Consider the following 23,629-nt stretch of genomic DNA (forward strand, 5'->3'; position numbering starts at 1 on the left):
GCGGTGGCCTTAACCCTCTCCGACCGACGTGCGCGCGGTAGCTCATGAAACATGGATCTAGAGTCGCCCTCGAAGAAGTTGCACGAAAGAAGCCGACCGCCTGCCGCGTCGTCGTCGGCGATGATCACCGACGACGGGGTTCCCCGCACCTCTCTACCTTTTGCTCGATGTTGTGCCGCGGTAAGAAATGCGTTTCCTAGCGCTGCGGTGGATTCACGGAAATTAACGCACTCGCGCAAGTGCGTGTGCTCTGCACGTCCGTGCCAGCCGAGAAAGATCCTACCTACGGCCTTGCATCAATTTTCGGCTCGACAGCAACAGTAATAATTATTTGTTTTATAAATTAAAAAACATCTGTAATATTATTAATATACGTGGTAGTAATTATACTACTGAAAAATATTAATTATTATGCATGAGAACGCTGAAGTTTATAAGTTTTCGGCGAGTCTTAGGCGATCTCTACTTTTAGGTGATCCGGCTATTTCTTCATTCATACATATTTCGCTTGGTTAGATGATCTATCTTAAGGATGTATAGGTCGTACAGTCCTTGCTATAAAAGTTAAACTTTCAATAAAAGAAGACTTTGCATGTATGTCAAACAACTCAAAATTTTTTATATGTTAGAAGGGATTACCGTTAACAGTTTGAGTATAATTTTTTGTTATTTAAATAATTAGTATTGTTTAAACAATTAAAAAAATTGTTTTGTTGCAAAAAATTTTGAAACTTAAAATACAATATGTATGTTTTACACATAAAAAAAGTTTAAGAAATATCTTAATGGTTTATTTATATTTTATTTATATTTACAGCAAAAATGTCGATTCTCTATAAGGGATAATGAATAAGGATAATTAATTTTATCAACTTTAAACTTAAATAACTCTTAAATAACTTCAAAATTTTACAGAGTATTTTTAATTTAATTTAGAAACAATTTACAGCACTTTCTGAATATATTTGAAATATCTCCAATACATCCTTAATTACAATAACTTTTAAACCAGTAAGAGAATTGTGCTGAAATTTTACACAGATACTTAGACGTAATAATAGAACAATTTATGAAATTTTTAGATTTTTTGTAATGCTTTGAGATGTCACCCATACATCCTTAATGCATCTTGGTTCGAAAAGTTTATCAAAATCTCTCGAATTATCGTGTTATAATTTATTATACGCTTCTATAAGGTATATGGTCGCGATCTATGTTTAATAGGCATATTACCACAATGTATATATAATAGATATTACTATACTTTTGTTGTTAGGGCGATAGTAGTTTTTTTTAGTATGATTTTATTATATCTTCTATTATAACTAATAAAATTGTGAGTGTCTTATTAATGCTCCCTTAATAATCTTCTGAGTTGCTTTTCGTTACACCGTTCATTTCCGTCATGCAGTCTCTCTCTCTCTCTCTCTCTCTCTCTCTCTCTCTCTCTCTCTCTCTCTCTCTCTCTCTCTCTCTCTCTCTCTCTCTTCAGTAGTTATTCTTTCCTTCTGCTTAATAAAACTCTTTAGTTTATCTGTACCTTGTGTCTTCGGAATCGACTTGCGTCGCTTCGCATGTATCGCTTTCACGTTCTTCATATGTTGACATAGGTACAGAATGAAGTAAACTATTGTCCAAAAGCGCATAAAATTCTCGGGTCGATTCCAACTTATCGCGAGAAGCGTGGGAAGTTTCCAATTGAGAATCGGAAATCCAGAACCGTTCCGTCGTGGAGCACGGGCTCTCTCGCTGAAGTTCTTCATCGAGTCAATGAATTCTCGTTTGGCGCCGCGTGCATGGATCAATGGACACCTACTTCGGCGGGAGACGACGAGATTGCGAAAGTTATTCGTATCTTTGACATTCCGAAAACAACGACCCGGAACATCGAACGGAACCAATTACAGAAAGTTTGCATTTCTTGTTTGATCGACAAAAATCGATTTCCGATTTTTAACACGCGAGAATAATTTAAATCCAATGAATTTCTATAAATAGTAATTTTATTATATTAAATCATTCGCGTTGAGAAATAATAAAAAGAAAATAGAGAGAAAGACATTTTTAGAACATAGCTTTTTGGATACAATTATTTTAAAAGGAAACATTGCAAATAAAATCGCACAACAATAAAATAATTGTTTTCTGATGTATAATAATTAATAATTTTTTGACAACTGATATCATTGTAACATAATATACGTATTCAACAGCATTTTATAATAGAGACTACAAATTGTTTCTTTATTGTATAATTAGGTACATCTATCTATCTAAAGATATATAACATTTATCTAGGAATTTTCTTAATGGCTACTTTTGTAGCAAAAAGACATTAATATATGGCAATTTTTATATAATACTAGCTGGTTACCCGGGCTTCGCCCTGGAGGACATATGTAGTAAAACACGCAAATAGTCTCTTTCTCTCTCTCTCTCTCTCTCTCTCTCTCTCTCTCTCTCTCTTTCTCTCTTTCCCTCTCTTCCTCTCTCCCTCCCTTTTTCTCTCTCTCTCTCTCTCCCTCTTTCCTTCCCTCCCTGTTTTTATATACAATTCTTTGAGATTCTGTCATTTGGAACCGGTTTCCAAAAAGATCGGTAACAAAAACTGTACACATCATGGCAATCCCCGAAAAATTCTACCCTCACTTCATATACAATTCTTTGAGATTCGGTCAATTATTTCCCGAAACATTGAAAAAATTAGAAAAACCGGTTTCCAGAAAATCGGTAACAAAAAATTATACACTTTATGGCACTCCCCGGGAAATTCTACCCCTGTTTTATATACAATTCTTTAAAATTTAATCAATTATTTCCTAAAAAATTGGAAGAATTTCAGATACCAATTTCCAAAAAGATTGGTAACAAAAAACTATACACTCTATAACACTCCCCGGAAAATTCTACCCCTATTCTATATACTTTTGGTAAAAATTTGGTCGAATAGTTCAAGAGTGTATAAAGGACATACATACATACATACGTACATTCATTTATATATAGATAGATTTAGAGTTTAAATTAAATGAATAATTTTTATAGCATGAGAAATTTCAACATCATTAAGATTTCATGCTTATTAATTGTATCTAGATGAATGATAGAGAAAAAGTGAAGAGCAAAAGTTGTTCGTAGCAGTAAATTTTTACTCTTCGCTGTAACTTTTTTGTGATAAAAAATTTGTGCTTAAATGTAAAACATATACTTATACTAGTTATTTAAATATTTGCTGTTTACTTAGTTATTTCGAAAATTTATAAAAAACATATATATATATATATATATATATATATATATATATACACACACACACACATAACGTCTCATAACTTGAGTATTATAGAGCATTATTGGTGCATGTAATATCATTATCCATCATAATATCGATCATTAATTATGCATTTCTTGACTGGATAAAGCGTTTAACTTTGTGTATTGAGAATAATAGTGAACATATAGCTTATATAAGTAAATAAAAAAATATTCTGGTTTTTTAATTCTTTTCTATGATGCTGGATTTATGAGACGCTATATATATGCGTTTGAATATATATTATTATATATGTCACACTAATAATTATTAGCGATAAGAATTTTTGACATATAAGTCCGCAGACATCTCAAAACTTTTTATCGCTAATAATTACTAATCGTTGACTACTCTTAAAAATTGAACAATTACAAAAAATAGACGTTTATAAAAAAACTGTCTTATTCAGTTCAACTTCGTCAGAATAACGTTTCAAGACTTTAAAAGCAACCTGGGAAGATACTGAAGGAATGAAGAAGAATAGGATGCTGAGAAGAACACAGCGGGGAAGGGGAAGTTAATCGTAGTCTTCATCGAAGCCCGACGAACCTCCATCTCATTACAAAATACTCGATACTCACGGGAGGTCGGCTTTCGTTTGAAACGGCTTTATCTTCATGCGAAGCTGAGCGACCAGATGGCTACGCGGCCATAAATGGATGATCTACGATGTAATGATCTCTCTTCACTCTCTCGTCCCGACATCACAATTAACCTCGTAAGTAGATGCGACTGCAATCCGACGTGGAAGGGTGCGAACAAGCTTAACGGTGCTCATTTATTCAGAACAGAAATTTTCGGAAACATTGACTCGAGTTTACATAAACTTATAACAATCATAAAAACGTAATAGCTGTGGGTTTATAACAGTTGAATAAAAAATTTATTAAAAAATTATATTCTAAAATTAATATATTAAATATATATTATTAGTAGATTCTCTCATATGTATTTTGTATTATAAAATTTGGTAGCATTTATATTTATATGTATTATAATATTAATACAATTTTTATGTAATTAGTGTGTGATACATATTAAATTTAATATATTAATAAAACAAAAATAGGAACTTTACGTTGCCAGAAAATAATTAAAAGAAATGGTCAATTTAAAAAAAAAACAACCACTTTTTTTAATTACATAAAAATTGTATTAATATTATAATACATATAAATATAAATGCTATCAAATTTTATAATACATAATACATATAAATATATCCACTGATAATGTTTTGTCATCTTGTTTATATCAGTTTCTAATCTGAAAAAAGGAAGATCGATATCGTGACATTCTCGTTCTAGTATAAGACCGCTCTTCACGACGGTTGTTCGCTGTTGATCGCGCGAGCAGATCGCTCAGCATCTCCCAGGTCTACAGGTGAAAGAAGAAAGAGAGAAGAGAGAGAGAGAAGTTCGTATCCTTTTTTTTCTCTGCTATTAAGCCCCCATGAGAGGTCTCGTGCGTTCGAGACTCCACTTCCCCAGATTTGTCGAGCAAGATGGATAGACTTATTGTCCACCACCACGCTTTTCTCCTACTGCGCCGTGGTCTCATCCCACGTGCGAGTGCCCGCGTCACATTTGTCCGTACTTCGCGTAATATTTGCCCATCTGCGAAAGCGATATTGTTCTTCGATACATTTTTGCGGAACAAGTTCTTTTCTCCCAACTAAAACAGAACGATCGAGTGATGGTGAAGTTTTCAGAGAAGTTTTTTCTTCGTGAAGCAACATTTTCCGCAGTTCTTCTTTAGGATGACAAATTATTTAAGACAAACGCTCAATTTATTGGTCACAGTGAAGTAACGTTAAATAATGATAAATCGATCCGATCAACTTTATATTACCCTGAATAATTATGAAAGAGATTTCTAGAATTGAATGTATTACGATAAAAAAGAATCAAAAATTTCTGTTTCTAATTTCTAAAAAATTAAAATAAAAAAGATTAGTGTTATAATTGTATATATTTAAAAATATATTATTTGGAGTTGCAAAGTGAGAGAGGAAATGTTTTTGCCAATTTATTTCCGGGCGCCATTTATATTTCTATCTTTAACCGTCGACCACCAGTTGCCTGTTCCTACCGATTCGTTCTGTTGGCAGTGATCTGTTTTGGTCCAGTGAGTAACCGAAAAGCCACATGGAACCGATTCTAGTTAATGCATTTTATTCACAATATTCGCACAATAGCTTTTCCTGGCGCGCGCGAGGAAAAAGCAGCGGCGCGGCATTTCGACGCATTGTGCCGTCCATTATCGAAAATTTGTGAAAATGTGTACCGCCGTTCATCGAAAAAGTATATCCGCGCGCCGCGATGGTCTCAGCTGCGTCCAAACTGCTTTCAACGGGAATCAATATTTCGCGATGCCTCGCGAAAGGTTTTACGGCTGACAGTGCGGCCTTTACTATGCAATGTAGTTTGTCGTATTGCAGCCAAAAGGGAAAAGTCGAATATATATATATATATATATATATATATATATATATATATATACTCTTACAGTCGAGCAGAAGCCAAAACTTGTAAGAAATATTGCGACATCTATATTACAGCGAAATTTTCAGAAAATATAATTTTTACACCCTATTAACCAGGCAAAATAAAAGTTTTACTGAGTTTGATATTTTTATCTTTAATGCCATCAGCCATAATTTTTCAATAATTTTATATATAATGTATATTAATGTTATTAAATGTTATCAATTAATATTATACGCTATACAATATTATATTACAATACTGTTATTGTTAATTTTATTCATTTCACTTATTTTATTGGAAAATTATTATTTTCTATTTAACAGCTTCAATTATTTTTTATCTCTTTCGATCTTATACAAAACAACGCTCCACGTCCGTATTATAGACAATATAATAGTTTTAATTGTGTGTGTGTGTGTGTGCTACAAAATGGCGCAATTGCGAGGAAGAAATATCGCGTCATGTTCAGCGAGAGAAGAAGGAATGCTTATACAAATTAAGTAATGGGAAATGAGTCTGAGATTCTCGTACAGAAAGAACAGCCGGCGCGGCGATGCTCTGCGCGCCCACTGCGCAGCGGAATGGGAAGAAACGTGGGAAATAAGTGATGAAGGCTGCATCTTGGTTTGCGTTCGCGTCGTGAAAAGACAAAGCGACGGAAAGCGGCGGTGGAGGGGACGGAAGGAGGAAAAGAGTTTCCTCCCTCGTACCTTCGCAGTGAAATTTCAATAAGTTCGCGGAGAAGAAAATCGGCTACACGACGCCCCGAAAACGCGACGGTGGCGGAGATCGCGAGGGAATGAAATATAACTCGAGATTGTTTTCGTCCGAGAGAGTAACGAAGCTATTTAGGTAGCGCCGGAATAAAATTATCGCGTGTCGTCCGCTCGCGCACGAGCGGAACACCGCGGCAGCGCCACCGAATGAGCCGGAGATCTTGGAGAAGATGTTTGCACGCGAGGCATTACCGGCGCTATTCCGCACGGAAAAAGAGATACCGGATAAATGGAGGTGGCAAAGTTTTAAGCGTGTGGGAACACGGCGCGGCGAACGCTAAGAAACAACGCGACGGAGGTATATAGTATAGGTATAGGTAAGCGAAGGAGCCGGAACAAAAGGCCAATGTGCGAGGAAATACCGCACGAGAGTGCCAAAAATACGCGTATCATTCTTTTTATTTCTTCGAATTATAATTAGCTAGTTCCTTCTGAGGGGAGATATTCTCGTTGAGAATTGATCGTATGTCAATTTTCGTTGTTACCTAATACAATTATTTCTTTCTTATTTTGTTAATGATAATATTTAGAATAGAATATAATGTGCATTTTATAAAAATCTGTTTACACATATTTACCTCTTCTTACTATAGATACTTCATATTATATTTTCATAATTTGATAAAAATACGCCAAATAAATCTGAGCAAATTGAAAGTGATCAAAAGTATCAGACTAGTTTGTAAATTTATTTACATTAATTGCCTTTTAAAACAAAATATGTATAACGCGCAGTTTATATTTTATTGGTGATATATGTTCTTTCATGATCAAGAATTCGTATCAGGTATCATTTATGAGAAAAGAAAGAAAACCCTAATGTTTATTGTATACATGATCATTCTAAACGTAATATTTTACATGCGGCATAAAACAGAATCAAATTATTTTCCTTATTGTTTATAACATGTAGTATAGTGCTGATATTTATAAATTTAATTATTTTTAAAAGAGAACAGAACACTGTGTACTGCAAGATTCTGCTTTCTGACGCCCAAAGGAAGTTTGCTAATTACTCATAAAATTCTTCAATCGTGATAAAAGTAGCGGTTAAGGCGACGCTGTGCAGAAGTTTTCCAGATTTGAAATCTTTCTGTTACACTTTTACGGAAACTTTATGCTGGTAGTTGTGCAATCTACGTGGCGCAAAAGAGATTGTGCGAGAATAAGAGAATGAATTAACGACTCGATTACCTAATAATTACAATATATAATATATTTGACACTAAACAATGCAAAACTTTAGAGAGACAAGTAATTTTTTCTAAAAATTTCATATAAACACATTTTGTATGATTCTTTACACGTTAATTAATTTTTTCATTTAGGAATAAAAAATTTTAATTTATGTATAGTTTAAAAAAATTTTTTGAAAGACAGATTTGTCCGATTACACAGATTATTTTATCGTTGAAAACTAAATCTTTTATAAACGCCTGCATGCGCCAATTGTAAAAGTGTGGTGAAAAAGGAAGTGGGAAGTAAACAAGACGCGAGGAATAAGAGACGCGGGAGGAAAAAATGATGAAGAAAGAGGAGGAGTAGGAGCAGGCAGAGGAGACGAGAGCGGTAGTAGGAGAAAGATGAGGAAGAAGACAGTACGGAAGAAGAGGAGGAAGACGATGGAAAAGAGAGCCAGGCGAGAGGTAAAAGAGAGGCGTGCGTGCAAGAAGTGATGCGAGGTGAGGGTGGTGAGGAGACGGGAGAGGGGGTGGTGGTCCGAGTTGGGGAAGGTGAGGGCTCCTACGGGTAAGTACCACTCACTTCATTGACTCGTGCGTACGCCCGCACGTCTGTCAGTCCATCCTCACTCACTCGATCCTCCACTTACTCGCCCGCCTCGCGCTCGCCGCAGACACTCGCGGCCGTGAATACTCTCGGTACACATATACACTTCAAATCTCGCCTGGTTCGGCGTCGAAGCCGTCGCCGCCGACTTTAGAGAGGTCCCGAGGTCGCAGGCAAGAAGCGGCGCGGCGCGCGGTGCAACCAGCGCGTGACCTCCTGGATCTGGAAGGTCATTACTCGTCTCTCTCTCTCTTTCTCTCTCTCTCCCTCTCTCTCGCAGAAACCCCGGTATCGGGTTCTGATTTATCGATTGTTTCGATCCTCCTTCGGGCACCGTAGGGCCTCGCCTCGGCGACGATCAGTGCCCGGAGAACCCCTCGGTACTGGAGAACAGAGCTCGGTCGGCGCCGGGACCAAGAGGATGACCTTGGCGCGCATCGCTAGGATCTCGGTGGTCCTCGTGCTGCCACTGCTGCTGCTGCCGCCGCTGCTGCTGCTGCTCGTCGTGAACGGATCGTGGGCGCAGGCTTATCCTCGCGAGATCAAGCCAGGTAAGCGCTGTGTGATGGGTGATGGTGATGGGAGCATGTTTTTAACTTATTAAGAACCATTAGCAACTTAAGCGTCACGATTTTTCTTGCTTCTGATCGAAACATTCAAAGTCAGATTCCCATATACTAAAATCCTATATGGGAATTGTAGATAAAAAAAGATTTGTTAAGAGCTGCGCACAATGAAAGAAATAGAGAACAGGGAACAGAGGGAATAGGAACAGTTCAATATTAACATATAAAATTTATTAACATATGTGATTTATTAACACAGAATAGACCAGGAATAGCGCTAAGGAACAGTGATAAAATTATATTCTATTTCTGTATGCCATATGCACAATGAATATGTCAATATTAAAGTGTTCCCTGTTCCTTATTCCTATCATTGTGTGCGCAGCCCCTAAGATTTAATTTAAAAAATAACATAAACTTGGGACCCCCCCACCCACACACACATATACAGTTTAGTAGATAAAGCAATCAGGTTATCCCATCCGAATTTTTATGAAAAAACTTTATTGTTTATTATCAACAATTTGCTTGAGAACGGTTACCCTCTGGATTTAATTTTCATATAAATCTGAGACTAAAAAAACTTATTAACCAATCGCTGAACGGTAGCACGGAAGAGACAGAAACACAACAAAAACAAGTAGAAACTTGCACATTGTTTCCTCGTAGTTTTTAATTGTGCAAGTAGAAACTTGCACATTGCTTCCTCATAGTTCCTAAGTGTGCAAGTTTTTATTTTATTCGAGGTATAATTATCGGTATTTATTTGTTTTGGCTTCCTCATAGAGGAAGCTGTGTTAGCAAAGGTTCTGATTTCACACTTAACTCTTTTGGGGACTGCGTAAATAATTATGTACATTCACTAAAAAATACTAAAAATACTTGTCCACTTAAAAACTAAAACAATATGCAGATTTCGCCAAATTCAATACCAACCTTCCTTAAATGATACTTTATCGATAAAAATATCAGCCCGATATTATAAATATTTGAGATAGCGATTTATTTTTAATTCTATTATATTTTCCAGTCTTTTCTACCCCTATTTCATATATACGTGGTTAAAATTTGGTTGATCAGATCAAGTTTTATAAAGCTTCTATGTATGTACGAATTCTTCGAAATTTCAAATGTGTGTAATACGAGATCTGATCAATCAAATTTTAATGAATTATATATGAAATAGGGGTAGAAAAAACTGGAAAATATAATAAAATTAAAAATAAATCGCTATCTCAAATATTGAGAAAGCGGCAGCGTAAAACACATTTTTCAAAAAAAAGGAAAATCTGCATAAAATCTATACCGGTAGACCGATTTCAATAAAATTTGAGGAGGACATACTTTCTATGATACTCTATTTGTGTGCAAAAATTCAAACTGGTATCTAAAAAATTGTAGAAGTAGATGCGTGTACAAAAATCCGTACACACACACACACACACACACATACATACATACTTCCGGACATTTTTTACTAATATGATTTTTCGACATTTTAGAACATTCTAAACCTATTTCCATCAAAATCTCGAAAAAAAATTTTTTCACCATTACAAAGCTTCCTCTATGAGGAAGCAAAAGAGTTTCATCGTTCTCCCATATCTTAAATCATTGGGATAACACACGTATATTAGATCATGAACAGAATTATCAAAAACGAATGATCTCTGAAATGATACACATTAAAGAGCAAACCAACGGTATTAATTCTAACAAAGACACCGAATTATTGGACAAAGTTTATTTTGATATTTTAAACGAACTTTCTACCACTAGTTAATTGCAAACAATCATTGTCCTCGTGTCAAGTTTATTTCTCTCTCAGTTCGTGACGTGTCTTCGCATAGATCAGATCTGTTATATCGATATCACAGAATAATTGTCTGTCATGGTTCTCGTTATCGCTGACCACTTATGTAAGTCCTGTTTCATATATTTTTAGTGAATCAATGTTAAATTATCTAATTTAAGTATATTTATCCAGTTGCCACTAAGATAGTCCAGAAATATATGGCACTTGTTTTAAAAATTATTGACTTACAATGGGTTTCCACGGGACAACAATAAAAAAAAAAAAAAAAAAAAATTAATGGAGGATGACCGACTGCAAAAGAAAGCGTTCTATTTTTAATTTTTTGACTTTGTAATTGCGGTATGTTTCTATGTTTGATCGATTGCGTTTTGACCCCTATATATGTTAGTACTTAATTATTCGCTTATTATTGACAATTCTGATGAAGTCCGAGTACGGTACGAAACGTCAATATTTCAATAAAATTAGACATAATATGAATTTGTTGTAACATCGATTAATGCTCGTTATATTGGTCTTACTCCTTATTATAGCCTTTACTTCAAACGAGCAGGAAGTAAGTTTTTTATTGTAAAAAATAACATATTATAGGTATATATAAGTGTATCTATATATATATTTAAATATATTATATATTTAAATTATGTATAAAATATATATATATATATATATATAATTATATATATAATATATTATACTTAAATGTGTGTGTGTATATTAAATTTGAATATAAAAAGTGAGCTTCCATATCGCGAATTAGGTCAAGTTCTGAACATCGCAATTAATATGAAAATATTGTACTTTATGGTACAAATATATTGATTGCGAAAAATTCTACATGCCTTTAATCTTTAAGAGTAAAGCAATTTGCAACGGCAAAATTATTTATTTTGCAATTGAGCAAACGCGTCATTTGTACATATGATATACATTTTAGTATACAACAAATTTACACTGCGCTTTTCTTCATCGAACGTTATATATATACAGCTATGTCTATAAATTTTATAACGTTCTCGTATAGGTATTAATTATTTGAGAAGACCGTGAGTCTCAAGCGATACTTCTTCCCATGTGTCGTGAGAGCAGTCTATCTTGAGGACCATTGTTTCCGATCGAGAAATCTATAGATCGTCTCTTGCGTAACTATAGGGCCAGGGTTAATGCACAACGAGCGAAGCGCAGTTTCTATCAAATCACGGTCGATCATGAATACCATTTCTTCCGTCCGGTTAAAAAGCAGTGCTATTTGAGAGAATAATAAAGAAGAAAATCTATTTTTTTATGGTATTAATAAAACTTATGCTACCTATACTTATTAATAATAATAATCTATACAATAATATATTTTTAATTATACACTGGATTTTAAAGGCTGAAGTACGTTTATTTATTTATTATTATTCGCGCACAAAAATAAAAGAGAGAATATTGAATCTATAACATTTCCATTACCGTGTATATACCTTTGAAATGCTTAAAGAGCATTTTGCCCGATTTAATTACGTCCTTCACTTACCTTTAAAGTAAAAACGTTCGAATTTACACGGCGTTCATTTTCGCCACGCGGCTTTGATTAATCATCAGTGAGTGGATGAATTTTCCTGGATTCTGACGGCGCGCGGCCGCCCGGCCGGATTTCCATCCTTCTTCGGCTTTTTTCCCGTCTTACATCTATTATCACGCGTCACTTTAGCGGTCTCGGGACTCGTTCCCTTTCTCTTTGGAAGTCGACCTTCCGACGAAAAAAGCGACCAATTGGATACAACCTTCTGTACAGCAACGTTATGACTTTCGCGTTGCTTAATTAGATATGGAGAAAGACATTTCTCTCTTTTATCGCAAAAAGTGTGTAATTAAATCACTAAAGTAACATGCCGCTGAGAGAGGAACGATAAAAACATGTAATTATAATCACAATATAAACATGGTTATTATCATAATTTTTAATTTCAGTGCATAAGCGTAAATATTAAAATACTTAAGTATAATTAAGTTACACAAGAGTTTTCCTTGTGCATACAAAATCGATTAAAGATTACAATAATTTTAAATTATAGAAATAGAATCCGAATTGCAAAATTAATAAATGCTAAATTGTAAAATTTTCAGAACAGTTTTGTAATTTGTGAAATACAGAGAAAAGAAGGAAGAGAGAGAAAGAGAGAAAGAAAGAAATATTTCTCTTCGTAGAAATCGTATTTGACCATATAAATTATTATATAACGCATCTTGTATAAGTTACCACAATAGAGAATCAATTCTTTCTATTAATAACGACTATTCGAGATTTTTTTCGAATTGCCTTCATTTGCTTTTTACATTCTTGTATCCATTATGTCGCTTGTCACTGTCGCGGTTCAAGATCGACGTTCTCCATATCCAATCGCGCTTCGACCTTTCTCCTCCTTCTCCTTCTTTCTCTCCTGCTCCCAGATCATCTAAGTGATTCTTTTTTCCTCCCACCCACTCACTGGATTTTACACGGACGTCCAAGCTTGGCTGGCTCTATATATCATCCCTTTTAGAAAATTCCGCGCCCTCCGCCGACGTGACCTCGTACCAGGTCCTTCATATCTCCCGGGCGCAAGGAGTCTCTTGGCAAGGTGAAATAGTATTGATACAATGCCATTACTGAGCTGTGCCAAAACGTCTGGCTCATCTTGCGCCATGACGGAGGAGAATCATAAGCGATCCTTAGCTGGGAACGCTTGCAGTCTGCCATCTCGATGAAAATCGCGTTCGTCAGACTGCATCACGCATGTGGAACGCGCGTTAGCCTCGCTAATATTCCTTTTGCCACATAAATCTTATAATTTGTACTTATCGATCTGTATAAAAATATACCGGCGAGTAATTAACGAATTACATGAATCCGTTATATCATTTATTATAGAACTCGATGGAGGAGTCAGCAAATATTTCTTCAGTCATATTTTTCGCGTGTAAATAAAGTCATATTTAATGTATTTCTCTGCGCGCAATGCATTTCGGTGGTTTTCACTCGCTCGTATTGTTTCCCCCTGCTCGATTTTAATGGAAAAAACAGATCCCGTAAGCCGAAATATGTATATATACATTATGGATACATCGTAATAAAATCCAATGGCGTTAATGCCGTACGCGATGTGTAAATAATCAAGAAAGAGGTACTTACACTCCGAGATGAAAAATAAACCAAAAAATATTTCCGTTATGAATAAATGTTTTAATACGTTTATTAGATTGCGTGTATATCGGCGAATGGCGAGCGGCGGAAATCGCGAAACTTTTCCGATATACCTGTACCACACCGTAGTAGCGAATAATCCGAAACGAGCGCGCGCGCGCGCGCGCGATCGTTGATAATAGCAACTAGCAACTATTATTATCCAGCAACAAGAAATATGATACCGTAAGTACCAATAGGCAGCAATGACGGAAGCCACAATCTTAGAACGGGCGATCCATCATCCGGGGAAAACTATGTGAACTACCGAACGTCACGCTCTCGTCTCGATCATCAGTTAGAGAATGATAAATCTCTCGGCGCGACGGAGAGGACCATCGGCGGGAGCATGGTGAACGAAACTCGATCCCGGCACTCGCGCGACGCTCGCGACCTGCCAATAATCGATCATAGCAACCCTGCTACAGCGTGTTGTCATTTGTCACGTGCCGACTCTAAAGATAACTCGAATTGGCGCGATGACGCGCGTCCCTTTATGTCTCACCCCGCTCTTCCCGGAAAACTGGAAATAAAGACGACGTTGCAGTTGTCGTTGTCATTGTTAAATTACATCCCGCCGGGGGGCACGTTTCGCGCAACTCCTGCCTCCGCCTCTGCCGTGCCTGGCACTTCGATATGAGAACCGCGTCGGTTTATTGGACGTCGCATATGCGGCCAAACACAGCTGCCTCTAATACCGTTCGTATCTCCTCTCCATTTCCTCTCGCTTTCTCTTTCTCTCTTTCTCGTAGCGCCAAAGTGGATACATCGCTGTCGCGCTCGATGAAGTTGCTGGTCGGAAATGCGAACGGATGGGTTCACGTCGTTAGTTATTACGTATCGCGTTCGCGCGACCATTGCAGAAAAGAGCCAACTATGTTACACATTGGACACTGCAGAACATTAACTTTTGTTTTCCCGGAGAAGAACGTTTACGTGATATGATACATTGAAAATGCGCGAGACGTATACAAAAGAATATATGTCGCATTCACTCGTATATAGCAATTTCTATCGGATATTGCGTCTGCATGAAGCACACCTGATGGGGAACTTTAAATTCTATTATATAAGTAAGGGCTCTGCCTTACGTTATAATCGCCACAAAAATCTACGGAGATATGCCTACGGCAGAAGCGAAAGAAGCGGGGCACGCAAATAATTATATTTGCCTTAAAACTTTCAATCTCGCCGCGCGAGTATGTATTTACACTACAGCGCGTGCAAAGTACATCGGCACTGGGAAATAGCATAGCGTATCAAAGAGGCTTTACAATTTCCCTAGGTGTTTAATCTAGCGCAACCGTAATTACCACCGATGCGACACGGTGGACGCCGCGCCGCGCCGCGTAGATACATAAATAACGGAAAACATTAAGATAAATAACGCTTCGATCACAGCGGCGACACGCAGCCGTGATTGCGTGATAAATTATACTTATAGCCACTGAACGCAACGGTCGCAACGGCGGATGAATCCGTAGCAATCCGGAGTTTCAGTAAAATAACAGTGATTCAGTTATCCCGGCTTTTGTTTATTATCCTCTCGGAGATTACCTTGTTTCTTGAATCGCTGTCGCTTAACAATACATCGGGACACGGCGCGGCGGATCGCCCCTCAAGTGATTTAAGGTAATCGTCTCGTCAGGGCATGTATTAGATAAAGTTTTCGATTTTGGATTTTATATCAAATTATATGATCAGCTTTGCAGTCGATTTTTTCTGTGGCTCCTTACCGACTATTTACTCTAGAAAATCGATCTCGAAATTTTGCATTACTTCATACAGACGGCACGAAAAAGAAGGCTCTATCACGGTTTCAATCACATATTTTCGCATTTTTCGATTAGATGAAGTGAGAAAAAACATTGTTTTTGTACATTAGATTTCGAAGAATCCGATGCAACTATAAAATATATAGTTTACCGGAGATTTTGCTGCTAATTTTTTAGTTTATTTTAGTGAAAATGCGGTAATCGGCAACGCTACTGGCTAATCACTGTAGTTGCAGGTTATGAGGCTCGTATTTCTTAGCCGAATTGGATAGTGATTGACACCCCTGTCATGCGTTTTAAAACACTTTCTCAGTAATTGTCAAAATTCAATCGAAAAGGAGATGTAACCTCACTTGTAACCTTTTTCGACGACTCGCATGATCAGCTGATCAAAACGGAGTCAAATGAGAGAAATTACATAATTTGGAAAAAGTAACATACTTTGTCACGTATAAAATTTTACACCATAATTCATAAAATTATTTTTCCCTTAGCAAAAATTGCCTGAAATATATTTCTGAACGTGAAAACCTACAAACAGTCACATGACTAGCACGTAGCGAGACGCCTACCTTAACTAAGCAACAACCTGAAATATTCCATTCTATTTGCAGGTACCAATATAATTTTATACGATATCTGAAAAAATATTTAAAAAATCAAAAGTTGTGTCAATCAAATCAAATTATAAAATTGTGGAGTTATTTAGGGGGGTAATAATTGTATAATACACTTAAATTCATGTGTGTGTGCGATTTCAGAGCGGTTTCAAACAAATACTTATGAATTAAGGGTGCCTGAAAAAGAAGCTTAATTCGCGAAAACTCATTCGCGTTCCGATGCTAATAATTCGAAAATGATCGATGCCTCCGTGTTTTCGTTACAGAAAAATCAACTCCAATATCGTCAAAGAATCTGTCGTGAAAGATTGATGCGCGCTGAGGCGTGCCGTGTATTTTTCTCTTGATACGCCTTTACGCGCGATTCTCTCCACGAAAGTCCTCCGCGCAACGTCGTCGATCGTGGCATACGTTCGCCGTAAACTCGGGCAATTTCCTCGTGCCGCGGTCACCCGGTATGCGCTCGATGTCCACCCTAATTACCCGTACCGAGAAAACATAATAATGCCACGGATCAGAGGATCGGCTTGGAAAAACTAGTATAAAGTATCTGTCGTCGTCGTGTCTCCCGGCGAGCGCCCGCCGCGGTGTCGACCGACGAGCTCTCGTCTTTGCAGGGGCGGATTGCATCACTGCATGAGAGATTGTTGCCGGAGAAAATTCGTGAGATCCCTTACCCGTTTCACGGCAAAAGAAAAGAACTTAAATACCACGAAACATTTTTAGGATTTTGATAATTCTTAGAAACTATGTATTTTAATATATAAATCGATGTGATTAAGTATCTATAGGCTTAAAGTAATTTCGATGAATTTGGATTTCAACGTGATAAAGCCACAGAAAGATCTTATTTTCGACTGATTAAATCGTGGCAGCGCAAGAAATTTTCTCGCCAATAGTTGAAAGTAAGCTTATCGATCATCTTGCAATAAATTTCGGTCACTGTGCGAGATAGATGTAATCCAATCCTTCGAGCCATTGGAATTTCCCCGATGGTAAGTTTTACGGCTAAACACTCCGTTCCTGCTTGTGTAGCGAATGAGTTTCTTCTAGTCCACGTCTGACCAAATGTTGGCACACGGCGGCTGCCATAGGAATCGATGGTTGAGAGCTCACCTCCGGTACTTGCATCCGGTAATGTTTGGTGGCAGCTTGCCGCGCGGGTTACTTCAAGGAGTAACTGCCTGTAATTGCGCGTCTCAAAGTGTAATGCACTTTGAGTTATTACATGTCGTGACTGTTGCTGCCGCGTTACGAGAGGTGAGGTGATTGAACTATCGCAATAAAGCAACGAGCATGATCATAATGACTAACCGTAACGCGTAAATGCGACAAATTGAAATCAAAATGTACAATTACGACGCACATGATATCTTCTCGAATAATTCAAGATCTGCAAAAACCCTTGAAAGTGTAGAGAAACATAAGAAACGCAAACACGGGCGACATAATTAAAAGCGCGATGGCTTTTTAACGGGTTAAAAAAATAGGTTCGACTGATCGCTTATTGCACCTTTGCGAAATATAATGAAAATTAATCAAGTGCGTCATGTTAAATTTAAAAAGCAGCATATAACGTAATAATAATATTAACAGTGGTCGATTAATGCATAAATTAGCGTTTATCAATATTTCTCATTATTGTGTAAGCTTCACATTTTTATTTTCGTGTTTTATAATAAAAGCTAATTTTCTCTACGTAAATGAAGAATTAAAAATTGTATAACCAGTCATAATATAAGCATAATTAATATCGTTATACAACATACACCATTATCGTGGAAATAAGGGCGCCTGTGCATTAAGGCCAAAATTAATGAAAATCTGTAACGATATTGTTCGGATTAGCGAAACAGCAGTATATTTTATGCTCGCTTCCCTATATCCTTCTGCATAGTGGATGCGTCGTCGGAATTTCCGTAATACGCATTGACAACAGATGAAATCCGCTTAGGGATCGCTTTGACGGATTTCTTTAGTCTTTACTTCCAACGAAAAACATTTTTTTTTTATGGAAGAGATATTCTTTCGTTTTAATGAAAATTTACGTTATTTTCCCACGTGTTTAATCAAGGATTTCGAATTTCAAAGCTCAGTGGTACGATGTCGTCGTCTATTGTAATTTGGAATTTTTCGCGAGATGCAAAACGCGCGCGGTGTGTTATTGGAATACCCAGTAACGGAATACCCGGTAGAATTCAATGAAAATTCATAGCAATCTTGCATTGATGTTATTGAAATTACTATATTCCATCCCTCTTCTCTGAATCTGCGACTCTTTTTCTGATAAAAAGAGGACATTTTTCCTCGGCAACACGGCGGCGCAACGGTAGAATGGAAATGCTGGAATCACGTTAGCGGAAATTTTACGGTACACCTTCGAGGAAGAGTGCGTATAACGCCGGGCGAATATTCATAAAGTCTTCGCTTACATTGTTTACTCGGCTCATTGTAATGGAAAGAATTCCGCGGCAGCCTGCCTAACCTTTTGCTCAATGGAATTTTTATTCAATATTCATAATGATTTAATAGAGATGACACTATTTTTTGACGGTGTGGAAATTATGTAATTTATACAGGAAAAGGGTAGGCGACTAGGCGATGAGATTATTTACGCAATTCCAGCTGTTACAGCTGCTATTATTGTTTACGCTTTACGCAATACTGCAAGCCATTAATTAAAATTCCATCTTTTCGCTTCATTATTATTATTATTTTATTTATTGTAATTTTAATAGATGATAAAAGTATATAGGTATATCAAAAATAATAGTACGAACTATATAAAATCTATACACAATGCAATGGCAGAAATATTTTTAATCTCTATTTATTATTACTTATACACTTTGCACACACACACACACACACACACACACACACACACCCACACTTATATTTTATTTTCATGTTTATTTATTTATTATTATCATAACAATAATTTTTTCCGAAAATTTTTAAATTAATTGAAACGTTCTTATTCGACTACTTTTGAATGCTGTCGAATGAGAACGTCAAGCTTAATTGCTGTTATCATATACTGTCTAATAAGAATATTAAGTTTAATTGCTGTTCTCATGTGTGTGTATATAACTTTAATTGTAATATAAACTATATTATTTTCAACACCGTGTATGAAGTATAACCATGCGTGATAATGCGATGCACGTAGCGTACATAAGTAAACTTGTTATCTGCTTAGAGCGTCAATGCACGAACAAAGAACAGTTTCACAGTTGTTTCTTTCGGTTAATGACTCTTCATCAAGGAATATAGTTTAATGGGCTAAGCGATCATGATCCCCGGACCATACATGCAAGTAATTTGTTTATTATTCGACTGGTACATCATCTCTCTTTCGAAGTATATCGCGTCACGTGAGCTAGCAAGACTTCAACATAAAATATGAAACAGTCTCTCCTCGTTAAAAACCGTAAAATGTTAATTTACCGGCATTAGAGTAATTCTATTTCGCGGGAATGATAACAAGATCGGTCTGTGTCGCGAACCGCAACGAAGATAATTCTCGCTTCTTGAAGTAATTTGTAACGGCGGTTCTTTCAGGTACGATACATCTGGGAAATACAAGAGTTTGTTGCACATCCATACACGCACGCGAATATATATTGTGAATACGTGCAATTCAAAATTTTGAAGAAATCCGAAGAAAGCATGATGATTCCCGGTACCTAACTGTTAATGCCCATCGCGTAAATTGTACGCGCATCGGAAGATAGACCGCGGCTAACATGCAGATGACTATATGTTCTTCGAAACTTAGGTGTTAATTCGATATTCACAATGCGACGACGAAGCCCGACGAAAGCCTCGACGGAGCCTGGGCATGAAGGATCCACTCGTATTACGTTATCATTATCCTTATGAGCGTTGCGGCTACCGTCTACGTTCATTAAGAATACGATTACAGTGTAGGTACTAAATGAAACTACATACAAGATATTGAAGCTGTGTGTTTATATATCAAACTGTTTTTTCCTCATTTCTTCTCGTTTTTTAAATTTTACAAAATTATTCTCATGATGACGACGACGTCAATTATTTACTCACAATAAAGTACTCGTAGAATTTATTTCGCATTTACCTATATTTGACTTGACAACAAAGTTGACCAGTTCAGAAGTAATGTAATATTTCACGTACAATTATTGTCACATAAATTTTGTCCAATTAAAATTTATTCTAAACAACTCCAGGAATTTGTCTTGGAAAAACACATCCATTCCGGTTCGGAATACCCACCAGAAATATAAATCCGTGCGTTACGTGGCGGTACGTCGCGTTTCGTCGATTGTTTATCTCGCCGTGTCGTTTTCGTGGGTTACCGCTCGGACGAAGATTTCTTTCCGGGCTTTATCTCCGGTCGGACGACGGTTACGGCTTCGTGAATAGTCACGGAACGTCCACAGGACGGCCGTCGTATAATTTCAAAGACCTTAAGGCTGACCTGAGTCAACAAGTCATGGCACTCGTGGAACGTGGGAAGCGGTGTGCGCCTGTAGACAGACACCGATGTGCTGAGCTGAAATACTTTGCTTGAATATTTCGAGACCCATCTTGCGCTAATCCTCTATACAATACCGTCATTATCCGTTCTCTCTCTGATATATATTATGCGAGATATTCTAGTCAATTTTAAATCGACATTACGCGCTTGACATAAATTAATGGATAAATATCGATGTTCAAAGAAATGTTCATATTTAGTAGAAAAATTAGCTCTTCTATTAAAACAAACGAGAAAGATTCTTCAAGAATACTTCTTTATATTTTAAAATTTATAGTAATTTTTGTGATTGGCGAGATTATAATGTATTTCAATTCTGTAATTTTTGGAACTTTTAGTCCCAATAATTGCCATTCTTATTACAAGCCATTGCAATGCTTTTTTTGCCATTATTTTGCGAATGTAAACTTTAGAAAGTATATTTAATCAGCTTCTTATTTTTTTTACTTTTGGTTTTTAATTTACTTCAACGAGGATGTAATTTGCTTCTAAAGCTTTTTGCTCGTGACATCTCGTTTAAACTACTATATATATGTATAATACTAGCTGGTTACCCGGGCTTCGCCCCGGAGGACATATGTAGTAAAACACGCAAATAATCTCTCTCTCTCTCTCTCTCTCTCTCCTCTCTCTCTCTCTTTCTCTCTCCCCTTCTCTCTCTTTTCTCTCTCTCTCTTTCTCTCCTCTTTTTCCCTCTCTTCCTCTCTCCCTCTATTCCTTTACTCCTCTCTCCCTCTCCCCCTCCCTCTCTCTCTCCCTCTCCCCCTTTTTCTTCTCTCCCTGTTTTTATATACAATTTTTTGAGATTTGGTCATTTGAAACCAGTTTCCAAAATGATTGGTAACAAAAAATAGTACACTTTATAGCAACTTCCCGGGAAATTTATATATATATTTATATATATATAGATTTTTTTAATTTTTTACCCTTATTTTTCTTCCTCAATATCCATTTTCTTTAGATTACTTTCCATTTCCATGTATTTCTTTTCATATATTTCTTTTTACATTTACTAACAACTGACATATACTGAGTGAAATTATTAACTTATCTATACAGAATGTGAGAAGCCGATTAACTTGAAACTTGGGTGACATTTATGAGTATATGTTCGGCTCAGAAATTCGAGTTCAGAAGTCCCTCTCTTCCTCTCTCCCTTTATTCCTTTACTCCTCTCTCCCTCTCCCTCCCTCTCTCTCCCTCTCCCCTTTTTCTTTCTCTCCCTGTTTTTATATACAATTTTTTGAGATTTGGTCATTTGAAACCAGTTTCCAAAATGATTGGTAACAAAAAATAGTACACTTTATAGCACTTCCCGGGAAATTTATATATATATTTATATATATATAGATTTTTTTAATTTTTTTACCCTTATTTTTCTTCCTCAATATCCATTTTCTGTAGATTACTTTCCATTTCCATGTATTTCTTTTTCCATATATTTCTTTTTACATTTACTAACAACTGACATATACTGAGTGAAATTATTAACTTATCTATACAGAATGTGAGAAGCCGATTAACTTGAAACTTGATGACATTTATGAGTATATGTTCGGCTCAGAAATTCGAGTTCAGAAGTTCGAGCCAAACATATACTCATAAATGTCACCAAGTTTCAAGTTAATCGGCTTCTCACATTCTGTATAGATAAGTTAATAATTTCACTCAGTATATGTCAGTTGTTAGTAAGGGTAAACCAAAGGATAATGTCGCTGCCCTAGATATAGAGGTCGATGTCGAATCTTAATAACGCGAAAATATACGACGATGCGCCGCGTAGTGTCAATGTCATTTGTCTGTGTTATGGTATGAAGTTGCTGCTTTCACATATTATATGTCAAAACTGATAAATCAGTCACTTCAATTCGTGACTGTCGCGAGCAATTAATTATTTAGTGAAAACTTATTTAGTGCCACCTTTGACGTTATTAAATTTTACAGTCAATACTACTTTCGGATACCGATTTCCAAAAAGATCGGTAACGAAAAATTATACAGTTTATAGCACTCCCGGGGAAATTTTAGCCCTACTTCATATATAATTTTTTGCGATTCGGTCAATTAATTCCCGAAAAATTTGAAAAATTTCTGATACCGGCTTCCAAAAAAATCGGTAACAAAAAATTATACACTTTTTAACATTTTCCGGAAAATTCTACCCCCGTTTCATATACAATTTTTTGAGATTCGGTCAATTATTTTTCGAAAATTAAAGAAATTAAAAAAACCGGTTTCCAGAAAATCGGTAACAAAAACTGTACACATTATGGCGCTCGCCGTAAATTTCTACCCCCTACTTCATATACAATTCTTTCAGATTCAGTCAATTATTTCCCAAAAAATTGAAAAAATTTCCGTACCGGCTTCCAAAAAGATCGGTAACAAAAAATTATACATTTTATAGCACTCCCCGGAAAATTCTATCCCTGTTTGATCTATAATTTGTTGAGATTTGATCAATTATTTTTCGAAAAATAGGAAAAATTAAAAAAATCGGTTTCCAGAAAATCGATAACAAAAAACTATACACATAGTGGCATTTCCCGGAAACGTCTACCTCTCGTTCATATACTTTTACGAAAACGTCGCGTCAGGGGTTTGGGCTGGGCGTTGTGGAGTCACGAAGTCAGTCAGTCAGTCAAAACAATCGTGAAAAAAACACATTTTACCTCTTTTCACCCCCTTAGGGGTGGAATTTCTAAAAATCCTTTCTTAGTGGATGCTTACGTCATGAGAGGAATACACCCTCC

The 23,629-nt window shown here is 36.4% G+C and overlaps 1 protein-coding gene and 1 long non-coding RNA gene across 2 annotated transcripts in view; both read left to right on the top strand.

The window, feature by feature from the left end:
* The first annotated feature begins 8,576 nt into the window (after nucleotides 1-8,576).
* The window catches only part of LOC143899407 (uncharacterized), a 48,367-nt gene continuing 33,314 nt past the window's right edge, over nucleotides 8,577-23,629 (top strand). The window contains exon 1 of the mRNA XM_077409694.1: nucleotides 8,577-8,917. Coding sequence (XP_077265820.1) covers nucleotides 8,788-8,917 — 130 coding nt within the window. The 5' untranslated portion in view covers nucleotides 8,577-8,787. The remainder of the gene's footprint in view (nucleotides 8,918-23,629) is intronic.
* Nucleotides 10,596-11,021, top strand: LOC143899504 (uncharacterized). Its single transcript, XR_013257518.1, has 2 exons — nucleotides 10,596-10,851; nucleotides 10,920-11,021. It is a non-coding gene; the product is annotated as an uncharacterized LOC143899504 (long non-coding RNA).

This window comes from Temnothorax americanus, unplaced genomic scaffold (genome assembly GCF_048541705.1).
Source record: "Temnothorax americanus isolate GAGA-0224 unplaced genomic scaffold, ASM4854170v1 Scaffold27, whole genome shotgun sequence".
NCBI classification, from domain to species: domain Eukaryota; kingdom Metazoa; phylum Arthropoda; class Insecta; order Hymenoptera; family Formicidae; genus Temnothorax; species Temnothorax americanus.